The following is an 18,335-nucleotide window of genomic DNA, read 5'->3' on the forward strand; positions in this document are numbered from 1 at the left end:
AATAGGGATGGGAGAGGGCTTGCTGGGCCGTGAGCCGTTCAGATGGGTTCATTTTGAGTAGATTCTTTAGAAAGCTGAGGCCTTTGGGCGTGAACTTGCCTAGGTACCTCTTGTCGATTGTTTCGAGGGTGTTTATTTAAGGGAACTTGGTGCCAATGAAGCGAGGATTCTTCAAGAATGTCTCGTGGTGCTCCGGAATCAGCGAGCCCAAGCACTTCTGGATCAGGAACAACTGGTCCATCTAGTTTTCGCCGGGGAACATCGGATTCCCATCTATCAGCTCTCCTAGAATGCACCCTGCCGCCCACATGTCGATTTCCTTTCCGTAATCAGCGCCCACGAGCAGTTCAGGGGGCCTGTACCAGCGAGTGGCCACATAATCAGTAAGTTCCTCGCGATGCTGCTTCTTGCAGAGGCGTGCAAAGCCAAAGTCACAGATCTTGAGTTAATTATTCTCGCCAATAAGTAGATTTTCAGGCTTGATGTCTCGGTGGATGATATTCAGGGAGTGCAGGTAAGCGAGGCCCTTGATCATTTGATAGATAATGACCTTGATGGTGCCGTGGTCGAGGCCGTCAGGGGATTTCTCCAGCACCTCCAACAAGTTATTCTTGACATACTAAAATATCAGATACACTATCCCCTTCTTGCGGAATGCTTCTCGGAGCTGCACTATATTGATGTGATCTAGCATTTTGAGGATCTTCACTTATCTCATTGTGGTGCGCTTGACAATTTCGCTGTCGTCAGACTATTTGAACTGCTTCATCGCCACTATTTCGTGGTAAGGGTTTTGGGTTTCCTGGGATGACTTGAGTTTATTCGATTAAGAATCGTTGCACTTGCATTTGAGGACGATTCCGTACGCCCCTTCGCCTATTGTTTCAATAATCTCATATTTCTGCATTAGGAAGTGATAAACCCGATAAAATTATTCGGCCAACACCTTAAATATATTCGCTCTATTTATAAATTACGCACGCTCATAATCAACATGCATCGCTCTCATGTTTCATTTATCCCCAACTCTATCTTTCTATTTCTGTTTTTATTTATATTTCTATTTGCGTAGCACATAACTCATTAACATGAACATACAGCATGAACATACAACATATCACATATCACTCCTGACACAAGTTATGCTATCTATTCAATCGTAATCACAAGAAAGAGTCTGCCATTCCTGAAGGGTAATACTTTACTTATTGCTGATCAGGCAAATATCACAAAAATTGAAATCTATTGCAATATTGGTTTTATTGGAATTTTAAGTTTAATTCAATGCCGATTGTTGCGTAAGACGGAAAAGCTTATTCAGGCAGATAGTCTTAAAATTGCATGGCATTGCATTTTTACGTATTGAATATCCAAAAATATGTTCATTTCGAGCTATAATTTCTGAGTTAAGCGTTTACTATAGAAAAACCTCAGTTTTTTGACTGCGTATTCAACATTTCCACAATATAATAAAAAATTGGATAATTGCTAAACAAATTGAGCATCACCCACATCGTCAACAATCAGATTCCATGGAGAGTGACATTGCTCACAAAAGCTGATAGCAGAAACCACTTAAAGATTTAGATTGGCAATATATGGCTTGTAAATATTTTATATTTTATTTAATTTGTTTTGAGGATATATCCAATGTCGAAGGTACTCACTTTCTTTATGCAGCAATTCAAAGTTTCAGATTATTCCAGCACAGGTCTCAACCCTGAAACTATCACCTCGCTCAAGGAAGTGTTCGATATTTTGGACTACGATCACAGCGGACAAATTTCGACCCTCTAACTCGAAAACACCGTCAAGGCCTTAGACATGGAGAAAGATGCGAAAACTATCCTTGCAGTTGTTCACGGCACTACTCACAGTGAGCAAATCAGCTTCGAAACCTTCTTGGAAATTTTCGGAAACAAAGATGTCCGAGACCAAGCATCTCTGCAGCAGCTCTATGAGATCTTCGACCCTAATGGGACCAACTGCTTCGGGCCTGAAGATCTGTATAAAATTGCCAAGGCAATGGATGAGTAATTCAGCGCAAAAGAGTTAGATGAAATGATCGAATTCGCAGACAAAGACCATGACGGAGGAATCAACTATGAGGAATTTGTGAGCATCGTCAACAAGAGATACCAATTCTGATCCGAATTAAAAATATTCATTTATGTATTCAATCAGCAGCCACCGCATCTCGTAATGAAGTTGCATAGTCGCATCCTAACATTGTTGCATGACCACTTTAAATTAAAGTTAATTACTATCATGCCGAGTCAAAGATCTAGGCTGAGGTCCAAACTATTGGTCATCAGAGATCTTCAAAGAATTTGGTCGATTAGCTCTTCAGCGATTTCTTTTTTCTTAATTGCTCTTTGAGATTCTATAGTTAAAGCATTATAGAGCTTCCTGAGTCAGAGATTTATTTTGGTTTCGTGGAGTGCTGTTTTGGAGACAGATTATCGAAGTCAGTCGTAATTCTTTCGTCCACTTTGTCGAGCACCTCTTAATGCTTTCTGTGAAGCTCCTATTTGGCTTTTTTCATGGTGTTTCTTAACTCACGCCTCAGAGCTTGAGATTGCTGGGATGCTCTTCTCGCCACATCAATCATCTCATAAGAGAGCTGATCTTCAGGTTTGAGGGTCTTTAAGCCACTTTTAAAATAGAGATAGCCCAACCCGATGTTATTTCCGAATATCCTGGCAGCTTTCGGCAATTACTTCCCGAGGGAGAATGCAAGGTAAGTCATGGAAGCGGCAGGCACGGCCACAAACGCAACAATCTTGAATAAACCCATAACTTATCAGTATAATATAACTATGTGAGGCATATACATCAGCGAGCATCGGCTATACATCGGTGATACATCGGCAATTAATATAACCAATGTGCCATGCAAATAGTATCGAATTAGATTAATTCATAATAACATAACAATGCATCACGAGGAACTACCCCCGGTTCTCTTATCTCAAAGGAGGTATCAGTCTAACATCCCATCGATCCCCGAAGGCAAGCTCTTGCAGCATTCCCCATCCGAAGTCCCGAGCATTGGCCGAAGAGGCTCGATTCTGCCCAGCCACCTCTCAATGAGAGATATAATGACCGATTCTAATTACATTGATAAGAAACTCAAATCGCTAAGCCAAGGCAGAGAGGGGGAGTTCCGAGTCAGCATGGAAGCCGGCCGCAAATAAAAAGCAACTCTCAAGCTCCTGAAGTATAAGTTCAACCCGAATCAAAGCGAAGTAGAGGCCGATTTGCGGGAAGAAAGGGGGAGTGTGGAGACGTACGGGCAGCTCGGAGGTAGCAAAAAGTAAAAGATCAGCATCAACATATTTTATGAGCGGAGAAACGTATTATTTCAGGACGAGAGAGCCCCATTCGTATATAAGAAATTGTTTATATAAAGGGAATAAAACGTGTGATCATATATAGTTTTTATAATGAACAGCATCTCAGCGTAATTCCGGAAGCACACCAACCTCAAACCAACTAAGGTTGCTTTATCTAATAATTTAGTTCTTTGAACAGGTCTTCAGTTTGGTCATGATCGTCGGATCAGCATTAGCTATGTGGAAGACTCTTGTCATCGGATTCAATACTTAATGCCCCATTGTTGTTGTCTTGACAGGCAGCATGTAGCCAGGCTACTATCGCGGTGATATCCTCTTCGTAACACATTGGAATGAGCCCTTGATCCCCGGGGATGTTGTTGTCTATAACCTGCGGACACAGGCCATCCCCATTGTGCATCGGGTCACTATTGTCCAGGAGAGGTACGAAGCTCTATATAAGCAGGGAAGATGGGGATTTGTACATACTCACGAAGGGTGATAATAACAACGGGGATGATCGTCTCTTGTACCCGAGAGGGGTGCAGTGGTTGCATAGGGCTGAAATCTTAGGCAAAATGAGGGCATATCTTCCCTATGCTGGGTTTTTCACAATCTGGCTCAACGACTACCCATGGTTTAAATATGCAGTCCTGGGTTTGATGGGATTCTTCACAATCGTGGCAAAGGATCCACAGTGATTTGCATGCTGCTTATTAATTGCAATCTATTCACCAATATTCACAAATATCCATCAATATATTCACCAATATTCACAAATATCCATCAATATATTCACCAATATATTCCCAATTTGATACCTCCTTAAAAACGCGTTATCTGTCATCTTCCAATGCTCATCACCAATTATTGTCAGTATAGGAGATTATAATGGTTCAAGAATAAAGTGAATGTCCATACAATTGCATGCAGGATTAAATGACGACAATAGTTTCTGTAGCAAAAGTTGCCTTTAACCAACACGAGAGTATATATCTTTAAATTTACACGCTATTAAATTGGCAAATTATGAACCAGCATAATTTATAAAAAACGCACATGAATAAAGAAGATAAGTACTATCAGACTTCATATCAGGAAGCTACCGCGAACTCTAACAAAAACCCTTACTCTAGCAACAGCAACTCCCTCGACCATGCTACTTCCGACTACTCAAAGCTCTATAGTTACGAACAGACTGCTGGAAACCCCACCGAAAATCAAAAACCAGTCCAAAAAACCCTAAGCTCTGAACAAATAATGGACAATCTCAATCTATCATTCGAGGGTCTATTCTAAAAAATAGAAGCACTGAAATAATAGAGCAGTGGCCCTGATCAATCGTATAAACAGCCTTTTAAAATTTAAAAAAACGCCTGGAGCAAATATTTAACACCGACTGCCAAGGATACTTCTCGTTAATTCAAATAGCCAAAGGGACTGACGGAAAGCCTGCAATTACCAAAGCCCATCGCAGCATTTAAGGGAAACTCTGAAAAGAGAAACATCGAATTCGGACATCAGATCCAGTAAGTTTCCGCATTTAAACATGATTTTAAAGGTGGGTCTAACAAAGTCAATATTAAAGCATATTAAGCGAAGTAAATCCCTGAAGGACAGCAGTGCAACTACTCTCAGTAGCTCGCCTATCGTCCGAAACATCTACCAAATAAATATACCCCTAAAGGCTTAGGCAAGTACTCCACTTAGAATATCAACAAATCTGTCGAGTTCAAAAGTGAAGGCTATCAGCCACATAATAATATAAGCAAATAACAAGAAGACAGCTTAGGCCTGAGTGACAATTTGGATAGCGAATTCAGCAAGTAAGTCAAGATGCCGTAGAGTTATGATAAGTCTCGTTAGATTTAAAAATAAGAACAGGATTTTCAGAATTTATATAGTCAGTCGATGAAACTGCCGAGTTCTCATACTAATGCGTTTGGAGTGAATATCTACGAGTCAGGCAAGCTACCGGATCATTCGAGAAACGCATTTGGGGGAGGATTTAGTAGCAATAATGCCAAATAAAAAAATGCCTTCATCCCTAAGAACCTCATGATAATCCCAACAATGAAGGCTTCCATCAATTTCGCAAATGATTCCTTGACGAGGCCTGACACTGCTGAAACGAGGATGGGCAGCTATGATAAAAGGAACTGGAACGACATGAGTTTGGACACTGTTGTTGAAAAGATGGCCGAAAACAAATCGTCTAATGCCATCAAAAAATCGATACTCATTGAAGATCCGGAATTATCCGAAAAGCTTTCCAATGGCAACACTTTCAGGAAATTCACAGTCAATGATTTTGAGTTGGGAAAGAGTGTTGGTTCTGGAAAGTTCGGCGATGTGTTCGTTAGCAAGCATCGATAAACCGGACTGTTGTTTGCTTTAAAGAAAATATTCAAATCGACCATTCTCTAATATGACATGATCAAACAGTTCACTAGAGAACTCCGGATTCACTACTCTCTGGACCACCCGAACATTATCAAACTGTATGCCCACTTCTAAGACGAGTACCACATTTTTTTACTCATGGAGTATGCGGAGGGAGGCATCTTAATGGACCACCTCAAATGCTCTGAAGATGTCGCCTCGAAGTATGTCGCACAAAGTATCGAGGCCGTCGAGTATATGCACAAAAACCATATTGCGCATCGGGACATCAAGCCTGAGAATATTGTGTTGCAATTCAATGTATCCCATGTTTAATACGTAGGATGTAATTAAGCTCTGCGATTTCGGTTGGTCGTCATTCTACGACAATGAAATGAAGACCACCTTTTGTGGCACTTTGGATTACTTGTCTCCCGAAATGAAGGACGGGGAGCAGTATGACAACAGCGTGGATATATGGAGCCTGGGGGTGCTGACCTTCGAGTTGCTAGTGGGGTATGCTCCGTATAAAAAGTAGCTGAACATATGGCAGAGACAAGGGAGCCACAAATAAGTGAAACTGGACTGGAATATTAACTACCCCATATTCTTATCCACCATATCTGAAAGCTTTATGCGCAACTTGCTCAAGTAGAACCCCGACGATAGGTCCACACTACGATTCAGTGCAAACCATATGTTCATCAGGAGGTATAAAGACAACATGGAGAACCACCCCCAATACGACTAATTCTCCAAAATCATATGATTAATATGATTCAGTGATTCAATATGCATAATGGTTATCATATCATCATCCGTAGTATTAACACACATAAACATACATAAACATATACATGCATAAACACACATACATAAACATATACATGCATAAACATAAGAGTTATATCCAATAATCATCTGTTGTGGGTGTTATATAAATACATATCTTCTTGAAGCGGAAGAGGGCACACTTCCATTTCATGGCCTTCACAGTTCTTCTCTGCCAGATAGCACACCATGAGTCCATCAGCTGCATTTGGGTGAATGTCAACAAAGTAAGTCGAAATGCAATAGGCTGCCAAGACAATCAACGCGATTATGTACCAGTTTATATAGGAAGCCCTCCCTGCAAGGATCGCATAAGCGATGATGGCGACCAATGTCACGATAAACACATGCGATGCAATGCGGTATAGTCTCAAACATGAGTGGCTTCCGTAGAAGTTCTAAGAGTATTGGCAAAGGGCTTCGCATTGTCTTGCTGCATTGCAGTAAGGAATTCCCGCCAGATTTATATAGGCATAAGCATCATTTCTCACCAGCTGAAAGACATAGTCACAACAACAGCAAGACCGATATATCCCATTGCATTTGCCACAGGGCCCAGTTGACGAGCACTACGAATAATTAACAAAATACTCTGAAACAATCCGAAATGAGATCGAAGAAGCCGAAAAAGGCATTCAGAAAGGAGCCTCCTGCAATGCTGCCCCAATTCTTACAGAGCAGTCTGGTAAAGGGATGAAAGCAGTGCGACTTAAAGTTGTTGTTTTCGTTCCTGAAATACCACTCGACTGCATTTCCCGAGACAACGAAGTTGACTAAAATATAGCATATAATTACATGCGTCTCTTAGAAATTGAAGTCCCCAAATGAACTCAATCACATTAAAAATCTGCAGGGCAATGTTGTGGCGACTCGACATGTATAGGTTCCCAGGTTGCTCTACGTATGGCGCGTTCTACGTGCCAAAGGCGACATACTGCCAAACGCATAAGACAATGAGGCCCATTGTGAGCAGAATGAAGAGAGGAATGTAGGCGAATACTATTGGTGTTTCTTTGAGAAATGTGTTCGCGTGGTTCATGTAAATCGAAGCCAGTTCCAGTTACTTGCGATAACAGCCGATGTGAACCAAAAAGGTAAATGCAGCGATGATTAGGACGATAGCCAGTAGTATATTCCATATGTTGGGATGGAAGAAACGGACAGGCTTCGCGAGGATAAAAATCCCTGCAAATAACAGGACGATGAAGGCTCCGACAAACACAAAATATATCACAAGTTTGGGAGCGACAAGGGCCAACACGAGGAAGATAATTCCTAAGAGCAAAGCTATCAACAAGGAAAGCCATATAACATCCATTGATTGCAAGATTGAAAACTTCACGGAAGTTTCCGGCGACTCCCACATGTGCTGGGCTACTTTTTGATCTGTCGCAATGCAAAAGGCGCCGAGCCTATTTATCACTCCTTCCGTTTGGTATTTACTACCGCCAAGGGTAGCACATTTTTGTGTAAAATTGCCAACGCAAGAAAGTGGTTCCAAATATCCAGGGCATTTCGTGACGCAGTAGCGATCTTTACTCATATCGTTTGGGTTCTTGAAGTATATGAATGGAGCATCTTTATAATCATAGCCGCACGTTTGCTTGGAGTCGTCAAGAGGGAAGTTGGTCTCATAGAAATTATCTGCATGAGGAGATTATTACTTGGGCGGTAGAGGATGAAGGAGAGGATGAAAAGACTGAGAGCGAATATGGCAGTGCAGATGGTGCAGAAGCAGTCCGTCCATTTCCGCTACCTTTCCTCAACAGGGAGAGTTTTGAACGAATGAACATTGTTCCTGAACATTTGATTGATTAGTATTGAAATAAAAATTATTTAGGCACTCCTCCAATTCAAATTAAGCCAACAATAAGCAATGGATAAATAATGATATAAATAATGGTTGATTTGTTGATATAGATGGGATGATTGATCATTTGGAGTTCATTTATTATTGAGCTGAAACAAAGATTTGGCACTGTTCGGGAGGAGTGCCAATACAGCTGGATCCTGCTGACATCTCATGTTCGCAGTTTCATAAGATTTGAGGCTGAGCAGATAAGGCGGCCACCAATAACTAAGGGGGGAGGGTGTGCAGACTCGATGAGCAACCTCGAAATGGTAATATTGTGAAATGAGACCCTACGGCAATTCCCAATGCTGGAAGTCTATGAGGGATCGGCCGATGATCAAAAGTAGTGCTGGTGTTCCATAAGCAGTTGACTCAAACAAGAATGCGACACTGCTTGAGCCAAGGTGTAACTCGGAGTTAATAAAATAAACAACGAATGATCAAATATATTCAATATCCACGTTTATATTACCACAATGGAATACACTACATACTGTGTATATATTGTCCGCATCGCCTTTAATTTTGGGCTTTCGATTTTAGTTTGGAATTGCCCATTTATGATCCGGTTATGATTTAACGTTTCATGTTTAATTCAAATATGAAAAAAGCAGTTCGCAACCAATAATACAGCTCCCATAAGCATTCGAGGTCCATCGACATGGATCCTCTCTCCACCTCCATCATCGAATAGCTGCTCAGCGTACCCATCCGATTACATCAGAGTGAAGCATAATGGAAAAGTTAAAACTAAATAATACGGCTTACCTTCAGGGCTCTCACTGACTTGCTCGAAGCGCATAACTAAACCATCAAGGACCTCAAATCCATTATTACGACCCGGGCATCCAAGCAGTAGCTGAGCACAGGACTCGCATTGAAGGCCAATGTATCCGATATTGCCAGGATGGTTGAGGAAATATCGTTGGCCGTTGATTCCAAAGTCTCATACCCCGATATCAACTCAATACTCAAATAGTACACGCATAAGAAAGACCTGAACGGGCTCGTCATGCTGGCCCACTCTGAGAACAAGGAGAAAAGCCATTCGACTAAGCAAAAAGAGGAGGCCGAGTTGGAGATTAAGATCATACAGGCCAGAGTCGATGATTTCCAAAAGTAGATCAGTCGCAGGCTTGGTGGCTGCGTCACTCTCGCGTAGTTCCAAGAACTGATCAGCATCGTCGAGCAGAAGGTACTTGTATCTCAATGCAGGTCAACATTTCGGAGATGAATGAAGTCTTGGAGAATAAAGTGTCCAAGCAATACCTCGCAACATCCCTGCAAAAAAAGGTATCAAAAGCAGACTTCTAAGCCCTCTTAAGCAATAAGGCTGAGGTGTCAGATCTGGATTTCATCATAAACAGCTTAGAGATGAAGGCGAGCCTCCCAACAATAGAAAAGCTGACTCAAATAATCTAACACAAGGCTGATCGTTCGGACCTGCTGCTCATCACAAATTAGCAAAAGATGCTGAATGACGAGCTTACCGATAAGCTACAAAGTACCAAAATGCAATTCGATCCGAAGTTCCAATAGATTCGAAGATAAGTATAAAATGCGAAGGTGATGCTAAGCTAGGGATTAAAGCTTGCAAATCGAGAGAACGAGAATCTTTTGAGAAATTACACAACCAACAACGAACTGAACTTAGTAATGGGCCAGATTAAGAAATAGAATCAGGAGCAAGCTGCAGGAATCAGGCTGAAAATGGAGAGTTTGGAGAAAGAAGCCTCCAATCAATTGAAATACGAGAACTTCAAACGAGAACTGACCAACTAAATCAACCTCAGGAAGAGATGCGAGTAGAAGATATACGAAGAAATCGACGATGTGCGCAGGAGGATGGAGGAGGTATCGAACAAGGCCCTTGACAAGACCTAGTTCTTCAACTTCAAAAGTTAAATCGGGGAAGAAGTAGATCAGAAGATCTAAACCGAACACGTCCAATAGGCCTTTAACAAGTGGGAAGTCGAAATTAGCCAGAAGTTCGAGTAGGACAAGGAGTAAATGTACTCCTTAATTCAACGAATGCAAAAGACACTCTCTGACAGCATTTCCGCCAATTCTGCAGATATCATGAGCCTCACCAACAACTACGCTTCGAATGTCCGCAGTTTAAATAGCACAGCGAACAACAAGATAGACCAGTTTGCCGTTGAGGAGCTGGTCCGTAAAAACAGGCGATAGATCGAGTAATGCCGGAAGACTGTCGATCAAACTTACAATGAGCTCAAGGGGAAGATAGATATAGCTGAGTATGAAACAGACCTCTTGGAGATTCGCAAGAAGTTTGATATCATCGAACGAGAAGTGTCGCTTCGGGCGAACATAAAGGATGTCTGCACTCTAGCTGACTCCAAGCCAAGTACCAATTTCATCTATTCAGGCATTTAGGACGTTAATAGAGCCCTCAAGGAAATCAAGAATGTCCTCGACTCCAAGACATCCGAAGAAGATCTTCAGGACGTAGTTAAGGATCAGACAATTATCAATGAGACCCTTCTATGCCAGAACATTATAGGCCGATGGCTATGGGAGTCAGGCCAAGTAAAGCCAGGAGGCTTAGTGCCATGGTAAGTTTAATTTGCAAATACAATGCCTGATTACTATTTTTGGTAAAAGGATAAGACAAGCATTCTGATTCTGGTCACAGGGTTTTACCATATTTCTGCCTGCATTTTCGGGAAAGGGACTCCCACTTTGTTTATCAATGGCGAAAGCATTTACGGTAAAAACGATGAGAACTCCAACGTCGCAAACTCATCTCTCGCGAACACGAACACTAAAAAGGGCAATAATGCTGCCAAAAAGAAGAAGTAGCGTGACTTCATTGGCAACAAAACATCAGAATATATTTCATTGCCTGCAAGGAGTCGCATAAGCTTGTGTTCTTCCTATGATGGATGCGAAGGATTCTTGAACATCAGAAGGCTTTGATTATATTACTTTTGTTACTGGTCCAATCTAACAACACTGGGTGATTGTTTGCATATACATTTTAAGCTTCCCATTTCTCTAGATTCTAAGCTATGCATTCCAAGCTTTACATTCTAAGCTATTCATTCTAAGCTATATATTTTCAGCCAAAATAAATAATGAAGACCATTTCATGCACTTATCAATTGGACTTAGATTATATTTGAGAATAAGAATGGAGAGGCCTCACTTCAATTAACTGCATAATAATAAGATGAATGATTTTTTATAATCGGCTGCTTTTATAATAAGATGCCGTTAGAATTCAATAAAAAATGACAATAATGAGCAACAATAACGAATAAAAATAACGAACAACCATAAAAGTAACAAATAATTGAAACATTCTATTAGAAGGGTGTTTGTGCTTCAGAGAAGGGCAAATTGCCAAACTTTGGAATTGCAAACAGCCAAGCGATGAAAACCAACTTTGAAAGGCGAATAGGCATCTATGAATAATTGAAAAAGGCTACTCCGAAATATTGAAAATAACGAATTGAAATTATTGGGAATTATTGGGAAGAGTTCGATAATAAAATCAATAAGAAATTATTGTATGGGTTATATTTGATTTTATAGAGCAATAATGGCACAAAAGCCAATCATCATGCTTGTTGATAACAGAGATGACAAGCCGGAGCCGTCCTAAATGGCAGAGAACGACTTTAAAAACTCGGGGTTCAAAGGTAATTGGCTTACTATTCAGCAACATAGATTGATCCCATGGAATAGCGATAAGGGGGAGTGAAGAACCAGAACGGCTTTTTGTTTTTGAGCCAGCTGCAGGAAAGGGTGCTGGCGCTCGAGGAAAGGGTGAGCAGACTGGAGACTCGTGCCAAAAACGGCAAATTACTGAAAAGAAACCGTAGAAGGGCTAATTAAATTAGCAGATAATATAGAGTATTTCAATATTTTATTCAGTGTCCGCATTAGGAATGTGCGAAAGTCTACGGTTCCGACACGTCCCTCAAGAACCACCTCAAGCTGAAGCATCGGAAAAGGACTTGAAAGAGTCCATGATTTCAAATGGTCTGCATGCACTAATTAAATATTCAATATAATTCGCATATTATACGCTCAATGGTCGGATTTCGATTAATTAATTATCAAACTTGGTATTTGCTGATATCTTCAGGGCAGAGGTCGCTGAAATAGGGATGCTTCAAGGCTTCCTTCATGGAAATTCGGCGGGCTGGGTCCAAGGCCAGCATTCGCATGCAGAGGTCTAAGCCGGTTTTGTCAAATTGCTTGAAGTACAGGTCTGGATTCACTCCTTTGAATTTCGGGAAGGTTGGTTTGAAATCGGGTAGTTTTTGAATGTTGGCCCATTCGTTCGGAGTGGGAGTGCCGTGGAATTGGAAGATCTTGAAAATTTGATCAATTTCGGAGTCTCCACTAAATAAGGGCTTTTTCTCAACCAGCTCGGCGAAAATGCATCCAACAGCCCAAATGTCCACACCCAGACTATATTGTTTCTGGCCCAGCAACACCTCAGGGGCCCGATACCACAGAGTCTCAATCTCGTGCGTGAGAGTCTTAATCGGAATCCCAAAGGCCCGAGCCAACCCAAAATCAGCTATTTGCAGATTTCCTTATTTATCGATCAGCAAGTTTTGGGGCTTGAGATCACGGTGGATAATCCGACGAGAATGGCAATAGTTGACTCCGTTGATCAGTTGGTACAGGAATAGCTTGACGGAAGCTGGGGTGACTGTGTGCTTGTGCAGGGACATGTACTTCTTCAGGTCGTATTCCAGAAAGTCAAAGATGAGATGCAGCTTCTTCTCGGAAGGGACGTAGACAACTTCTCGAAGTCTATATAATTTGGGAAGGGTACTTGACGATGTTGGGGTGAGGCTGGAGCTCCTTCAAGATCGAAATTTCTCGCATCGCAGTCGAAGGCACTCCTTCGTCTTAGTTTTCAAGCTTGATCTTCTTAAGGGCCACAGTTTCATGCAGCTGGTTGTCTCTAGCCTTGAATACAACCCCATATGTGCCTTCCCCGATCCTCTCCATCTTTTCATAACGATCTAACATTGACTGATTTGAATAATTATAAATTAACGATAACATTTTATCAATTATGACAGCCACGGCCATTGCCAATATTAATATTTGCCTTGATTTATGACTGTTGTTTATGCAGAAATAGAGCCTTATTGCAATCACAGAGTTTTACCCTGAAATAAATTAAATTAATCGGCTTGCTTTTAATATCTGTGTTACCAAAATGTATCATTCAATCATAATGCATAATTTAACTGAATCTATATAATCAATAAGAAATATTACTCGAATGTTTACCTCCATAATTGCATAACTATTATACCTCCATTACTAATATACTATTGTACTATTGCCTCCAATACTATTATATAGCGCAATGGACAAACTGGAAAGCCTAAAAGAGAAGCTCGCTCGGAAGATCAAAGAAGCTGCAGAAAATGTTAAAAAACAGGAAATATAAATAGAGAAGCCTGAACATTAGCATTATGTTGGAACCCAACAGGGAATTTCGGCCGAGGGAGATGACCTTGAACAAAGTGATGCAGCCCAGGGCAGAACTATAGGAGTTGACAAGGAGGTTATCGATCTCGAAGAAGATGACTTTGTGGAGTAAATCTATCGTGCGCCAAGACAAACGGCCAAACAAACTCAACTGAAAAGCGAAGGAGACATCTACTTCGATATGGATGAATAACAGAGCTAATCCATGCAGAGCTCTGCTTCAGTTTCGGAAATCGAGCTGATCAGGCAGGAGAAAGAGAAAGAGAATTTCAAACAATAAAACTTGGTTGAGATTTCGTAGAAAAAGAGGGAGTTTTTAGAGAAGAAGAAGGCAGCTGAGTTATGGCTCAAGTCAAATGTGCAGCCATTTTCTGTCCAAAATCTCGCGTAGAACACAAACGAGGAGGAAATATAGAAGCAAATCGAGGCAATGCTCAAACAGTCGCAATCGATCCCCCTCGAAAACACCGAGGAGGAACTAGAAAACTAAAAATACAAGCAGCTTATGATCAACACCATCAAAAACAAAGCCAAGAAGAAGCACAGACGGCCCATGGACAAACCCACTCCCTTCGAACAGCTTTCGTTCCCCTACCAGCAAATAAAGCTGTTTGCCTCCTATCTGCCCAAGTACGAGGAACGCAGGAATAAGCAACTGTTTGGGAACTGTGTTGATTTGGGGGTCAGGACATTGCATGAAGTGGTCCTCCAGTGCTACCTTGAAGGGATTATCAGCAAGGATCTCATGATTAGCATATAAAAAATAGGCCCCGACAGTGAGCTCGATTTCATCAAAAAGTTCTCCGAAAACAGGTTGGATGAGTACGTGTTCGACAAAATCAAATTCACGCCGTTGGACTACCGGAGACTATGCACGATACTGATCTGCCACAACAGGGACAAGTATTCGATGGGGTAAAGAATATACTGCGTATTCAAGGAAATCACGGACTTTTATCAGATTATCTATGAAATGGATGAAGACCACTACAATCGGCTTTGCAACTCAATTGTGGTGCTATATAAGCTCGTCTGGTGGAAATAAATTATCAACAAGTAGGAAGAGCTCTACTAAATCTAAAACCATCGCATCGATACTTCCACCATCTACCAGCCACTGCCATCGCCACTGTTCGGGGCCAATATTAATGAGCCGGATCAGGGGTTCTTCCAATCCAAAAAGAAAATGTACCCCGATAAGGTCAGTTAAGCCAAGCTCAAGAAGAGTGTGGGCTCGTCAATGGGGGGCTCGTCAATGGGGGGGTCGATCAATGAGGATTTCTCCGTGGCTGATAAGAACAACTCCAAAAACGAGTATGCCTCGATTGAAGAAGAGCAAGACGATAAATCTGTGTCGGATCGCCCCGAATTCGAAGACAGTGATGAGGATGGCAGCGAATTCTCGTCATTCAAGCGTTCCAGGTCCGCAAGAAACCGACAAAATTCATACTCTGTGAGGTCCGAATCCAATAGGAACCGCGAGATTTCCAGCATTAATTCCTCGCGGTTAAATGATGGCCTTGGCAATGAAAGTTCGAGCCCTTCATTAAGCGATTCCCTCGCAGATAACTCCTCAGACTAATCCTCGCCCTTAGATAGCTTTTCCGTGAACTCAGCAGCAAAGCCCAACAGAGGTAACAAAAGAAAACGAGTAAAAAAGCCCAAATAAAACAAATAGAAGCCTAGATAGAAAAAGAAAACAGATAATAAAAATGAACTGAGTGAAAGCGAAGAAGAGGATGGTGAAGACCATGATGTCTTCATAGAATCCTCAGATGAATAAATCCCGAATAAAGACACAATAAGGGGGCCATGACCCAATAATTAAGCAGTAGGAACAAATGCGATATGAATCTCTAATCTATATATAATTCAATGAATGCCTGCAGTAACGAATAATAAAGTAATATTATGATCAGTAATTATAATTGTAGTTTGTTTAATTGTTTTCTTTTTCGTCCTGGGTCGAGTTTGACTCCTTCTTCTTCAGTCCGTCATCAATTAATTTGATTCTTTCGAGTTTTACCTGGAGGATGTCGAATCTAGCTAAGTTGTACATATCCTAGAGAATGCAGTTCTTCTTTTTCTTTAACAATTATTACTCTTGTTCTTTTATGCCTTTCATCGAATTCGGGAGTTCCTACTTTTAGACAGGGAAAACCTATTCTCCACGGTTAATCATCGTTTTGATGAAGTAGTCAGAGCAGTACAGTGCTAGCAGCTATATCTACGCAATGAGGGCATATTCGAGGATTTGCTCACAGTTTTGTTCGTCCGCAATCAAGCAAAGCTCCTTCTAGCAGATCGACATCAGCCTTTCGACACAGAAATACTAGGCAAGGACGTAAAGCTCGAGCCATGAAACAGCACTCATGTGAATAGGGAAAACTACTTTGTCTATCAGCAAAAAGTTCAGGAGAATTTCGAACAGCACGATGTTGGGTGTATAGTTTTCGCTGGACTATTCTAGTTTCTTGGAATTGAAACTCTTGGAGCTCTTCGGGGTCGACAGCTTACTCGGGATGGAAGGCAATGTGAGATGGATTTCTGGCAGTTATTCCGTCGTCGGCTGAGGTTGCTTGTAGTGGGCCGAGAACAAGTTCTTGAAGAATCTGCATGAAGATGAAATCATCGCGTTATTCGTAGACAGCACAAATGTCTTGTTTATCACGAGAGAAACATCTTTTCGGATTCGTTATCGACTCTTTTCCAAGAATTCGCTAAATTGCTCGTCAGGCAGACAAATAGTTGTGGGAGTTTTATTTGCTGTTTTTTTTGAAGGAGCAATGAGCTGTCTGGAAGGAGGCTTTAGGTTTGCGTTAGGGAACACAGATTCTATTAGCTATTCTTCGTAGTCATCTTCCGTATCGGGAAGATGGATTTCGTATTTCGACTTGAGGGTTGAATCGAGCACTCCATAGCCCCGATAAATTTTATGAATCGTCTACAACAATGTCTTCTAGTCCTAGTCCTGGGCCCTGGCGATGAAAGTTTCCATTGCATAATCGTTTTTGAATCCCTTGGATAAGAACCCTTTGTGAGCATATATCTTGGTCCCCGAGTTGCTCGTGAGAATGGCATCTGAACCATTTTTAGAATCGAGAATGTTGAAGGCACTAGCTTACTTTTATTTGGAGACAGTTTGGATTTTGGACTTCAGCTCGAAGGCGTTAATGTAGTTGAGATCATTGTAGTACTCGCCATTGAATCCTCCGAAAATGACCATGCAGCTGCCTATGAAACATGCAGAGTGCCTTCTCCTTGCCTTGGGTAGCTCTATGGTGGTTTTCATGGTCTTGATGGTGTTGCCTCTGGGGTCAAATATCAAGAGATCATTCAAGTCGTTGCTGAATCTTCCTCCAAAAATATAGATTTTCATGTCGTAAACAGTCGAAGTGTGGCCCCATCGAGTTAGGAATGCGGAGCCCAGGGGTTTACGATCAACCCACGTCAGATTGCTCTCATCTCTCTTCTCTAGGATCGGAGTCAGATCCAAAGACGCAATGTCGCTGAGGCATCGGTACTTGCCATGGCAGCCTCCGACGATGAAGAACTAGTTTCCAATACGAGCCGATGAATGGAACCTTCTAGCGCAGGGCTTATAATTATTTTTGTCGATATGGATTTCCCTCCAGCTCAGGCTGAGGAAGTCAAAGAGCCATAGGTCATCCATATCCGCAATTCCTTCTCCCCCGAAGACTACCAAATAGGGATAGAATAGCTCAGCAGCGTGATATGTCCGTTCCCAGGGAGTCGATTCGTCTTCTGGTGTTAATAATGAATGTACCCTTGGAGTTAATTTCTATCCATTCTTTGGTCACCCAGTTGAGGATGTTAATTGAATTGAATCGCTTCTTATTGGGGCCTCCTCCCCCGAATACGATGATTTGATCATTTTCAGAATCGTAGTTCATTGTGCAATTGGACCGCGGGGTTGGTATATCCCCGCTGGTTTTTATTTCGTTCCATTCCATGGTCGTGGTGTTGAATGACCACACGTCGTTCATGTACACGGATTCTAAATTATGACAATCTTACACGCATATCCCCCGAAGAAGACTATTTCGCTGCCGATTACACAGCAACTGTGACCCCATCTGGGTGCGGGGTGGCTATTGGCGACCAAGTTCAGGTGAGCACGATGCCAGGAGTGTTTTTACATCATTTCTGGAATAGAAATATATTGCTATAGAAAAAATTATAATCATATTATTCCATGCTTTTATTTATAGTTCTATTTATTGACTCTTCATTCTATCTGCATTCGCACCACGCTACATGTGGCACTCACAACTACATGTGGCACTTCAATTTATAATTTATATATTATACTGCCTCCCGAGATAATTGGAATTCAAAGGGCGCATGGGGTTGGGGTTGGGGTTGGGGTTGGGGTTGGGGTTGGGGTTGGGGTTGGGTTGGGGTTGGGGTTGGGGTTGGGGTTGGGA

General features: G+C 41.7%; 2 protein-coding genes and 1 pseudogene across 2 annotated transcripts; all 3 read right to left on the bottom strand.

Moving 5' to 3' along the window:
- Positions 1-241: 241 nt before the first annotated feature.
- LOC148299055 (cyclin-dependent kinase-like 5) lies at positions 242-4,493 on the bottom strand. Its single transcript, XM_088276412.1, has 5 exons — positions 4,467-4,493; positions 3,655-3,726; positions 1,876-2,004; positions 551-619; positions 242-439 (listed from the first exon to the last, which is right to left on the bottom strand). The coding sequence occupies exons 1-5, from the start codon at positions 4,491-4,493 to the stop codon at positions 242-244; spliced, it is 495 nt and encodes a 164-aa protein (XP_088132538.1).
- A 7,977-nt stretch (positions 4,494-12,470) lies between these two features.
- On the bottom strand, positions 12,471-13,151 carry LOC148299056 (cyclin-dependent kinase 1 pseudogene; annotated as a pseudogene).
- Positions 13,152-17,014: 3,863 nt separating this feature from the next.
- On the bottom strand, positions 17,015-17,905 carry LOC148299057 (uncharacterized; the record flags this gene model as incomplete). The annotated part of the gene is made up of 2 exons (XM_088276413.1): positions 17,015-17,244; positions 17,675-17,905. Coding segments are annotated over 2 exons (461 nt in total), but the record flags the coding sequence as incomplete, so codon positions are not given.
- Positions 17,906-18,335: the final 430 nt, after the last annotated feature.

The sequence above is a fragment of the Brachycentrus maculatus genome, unplaced genomic scaffold, assembly GCF_059751285.1.
Source record: "Brachycentrus maculatus isolate JH-2025_06_01 unplaced genomic scaffold, ASM5975128v1 h1tg001377l, whole genome shotgun sequence".
Taxonomy (NCBI): Eukaryota; Metazoa; Arthropoda; class Insecta; order Trichoptera; family Brachycentridae; genus Brachycentrus; species Brachycentrus maculatus.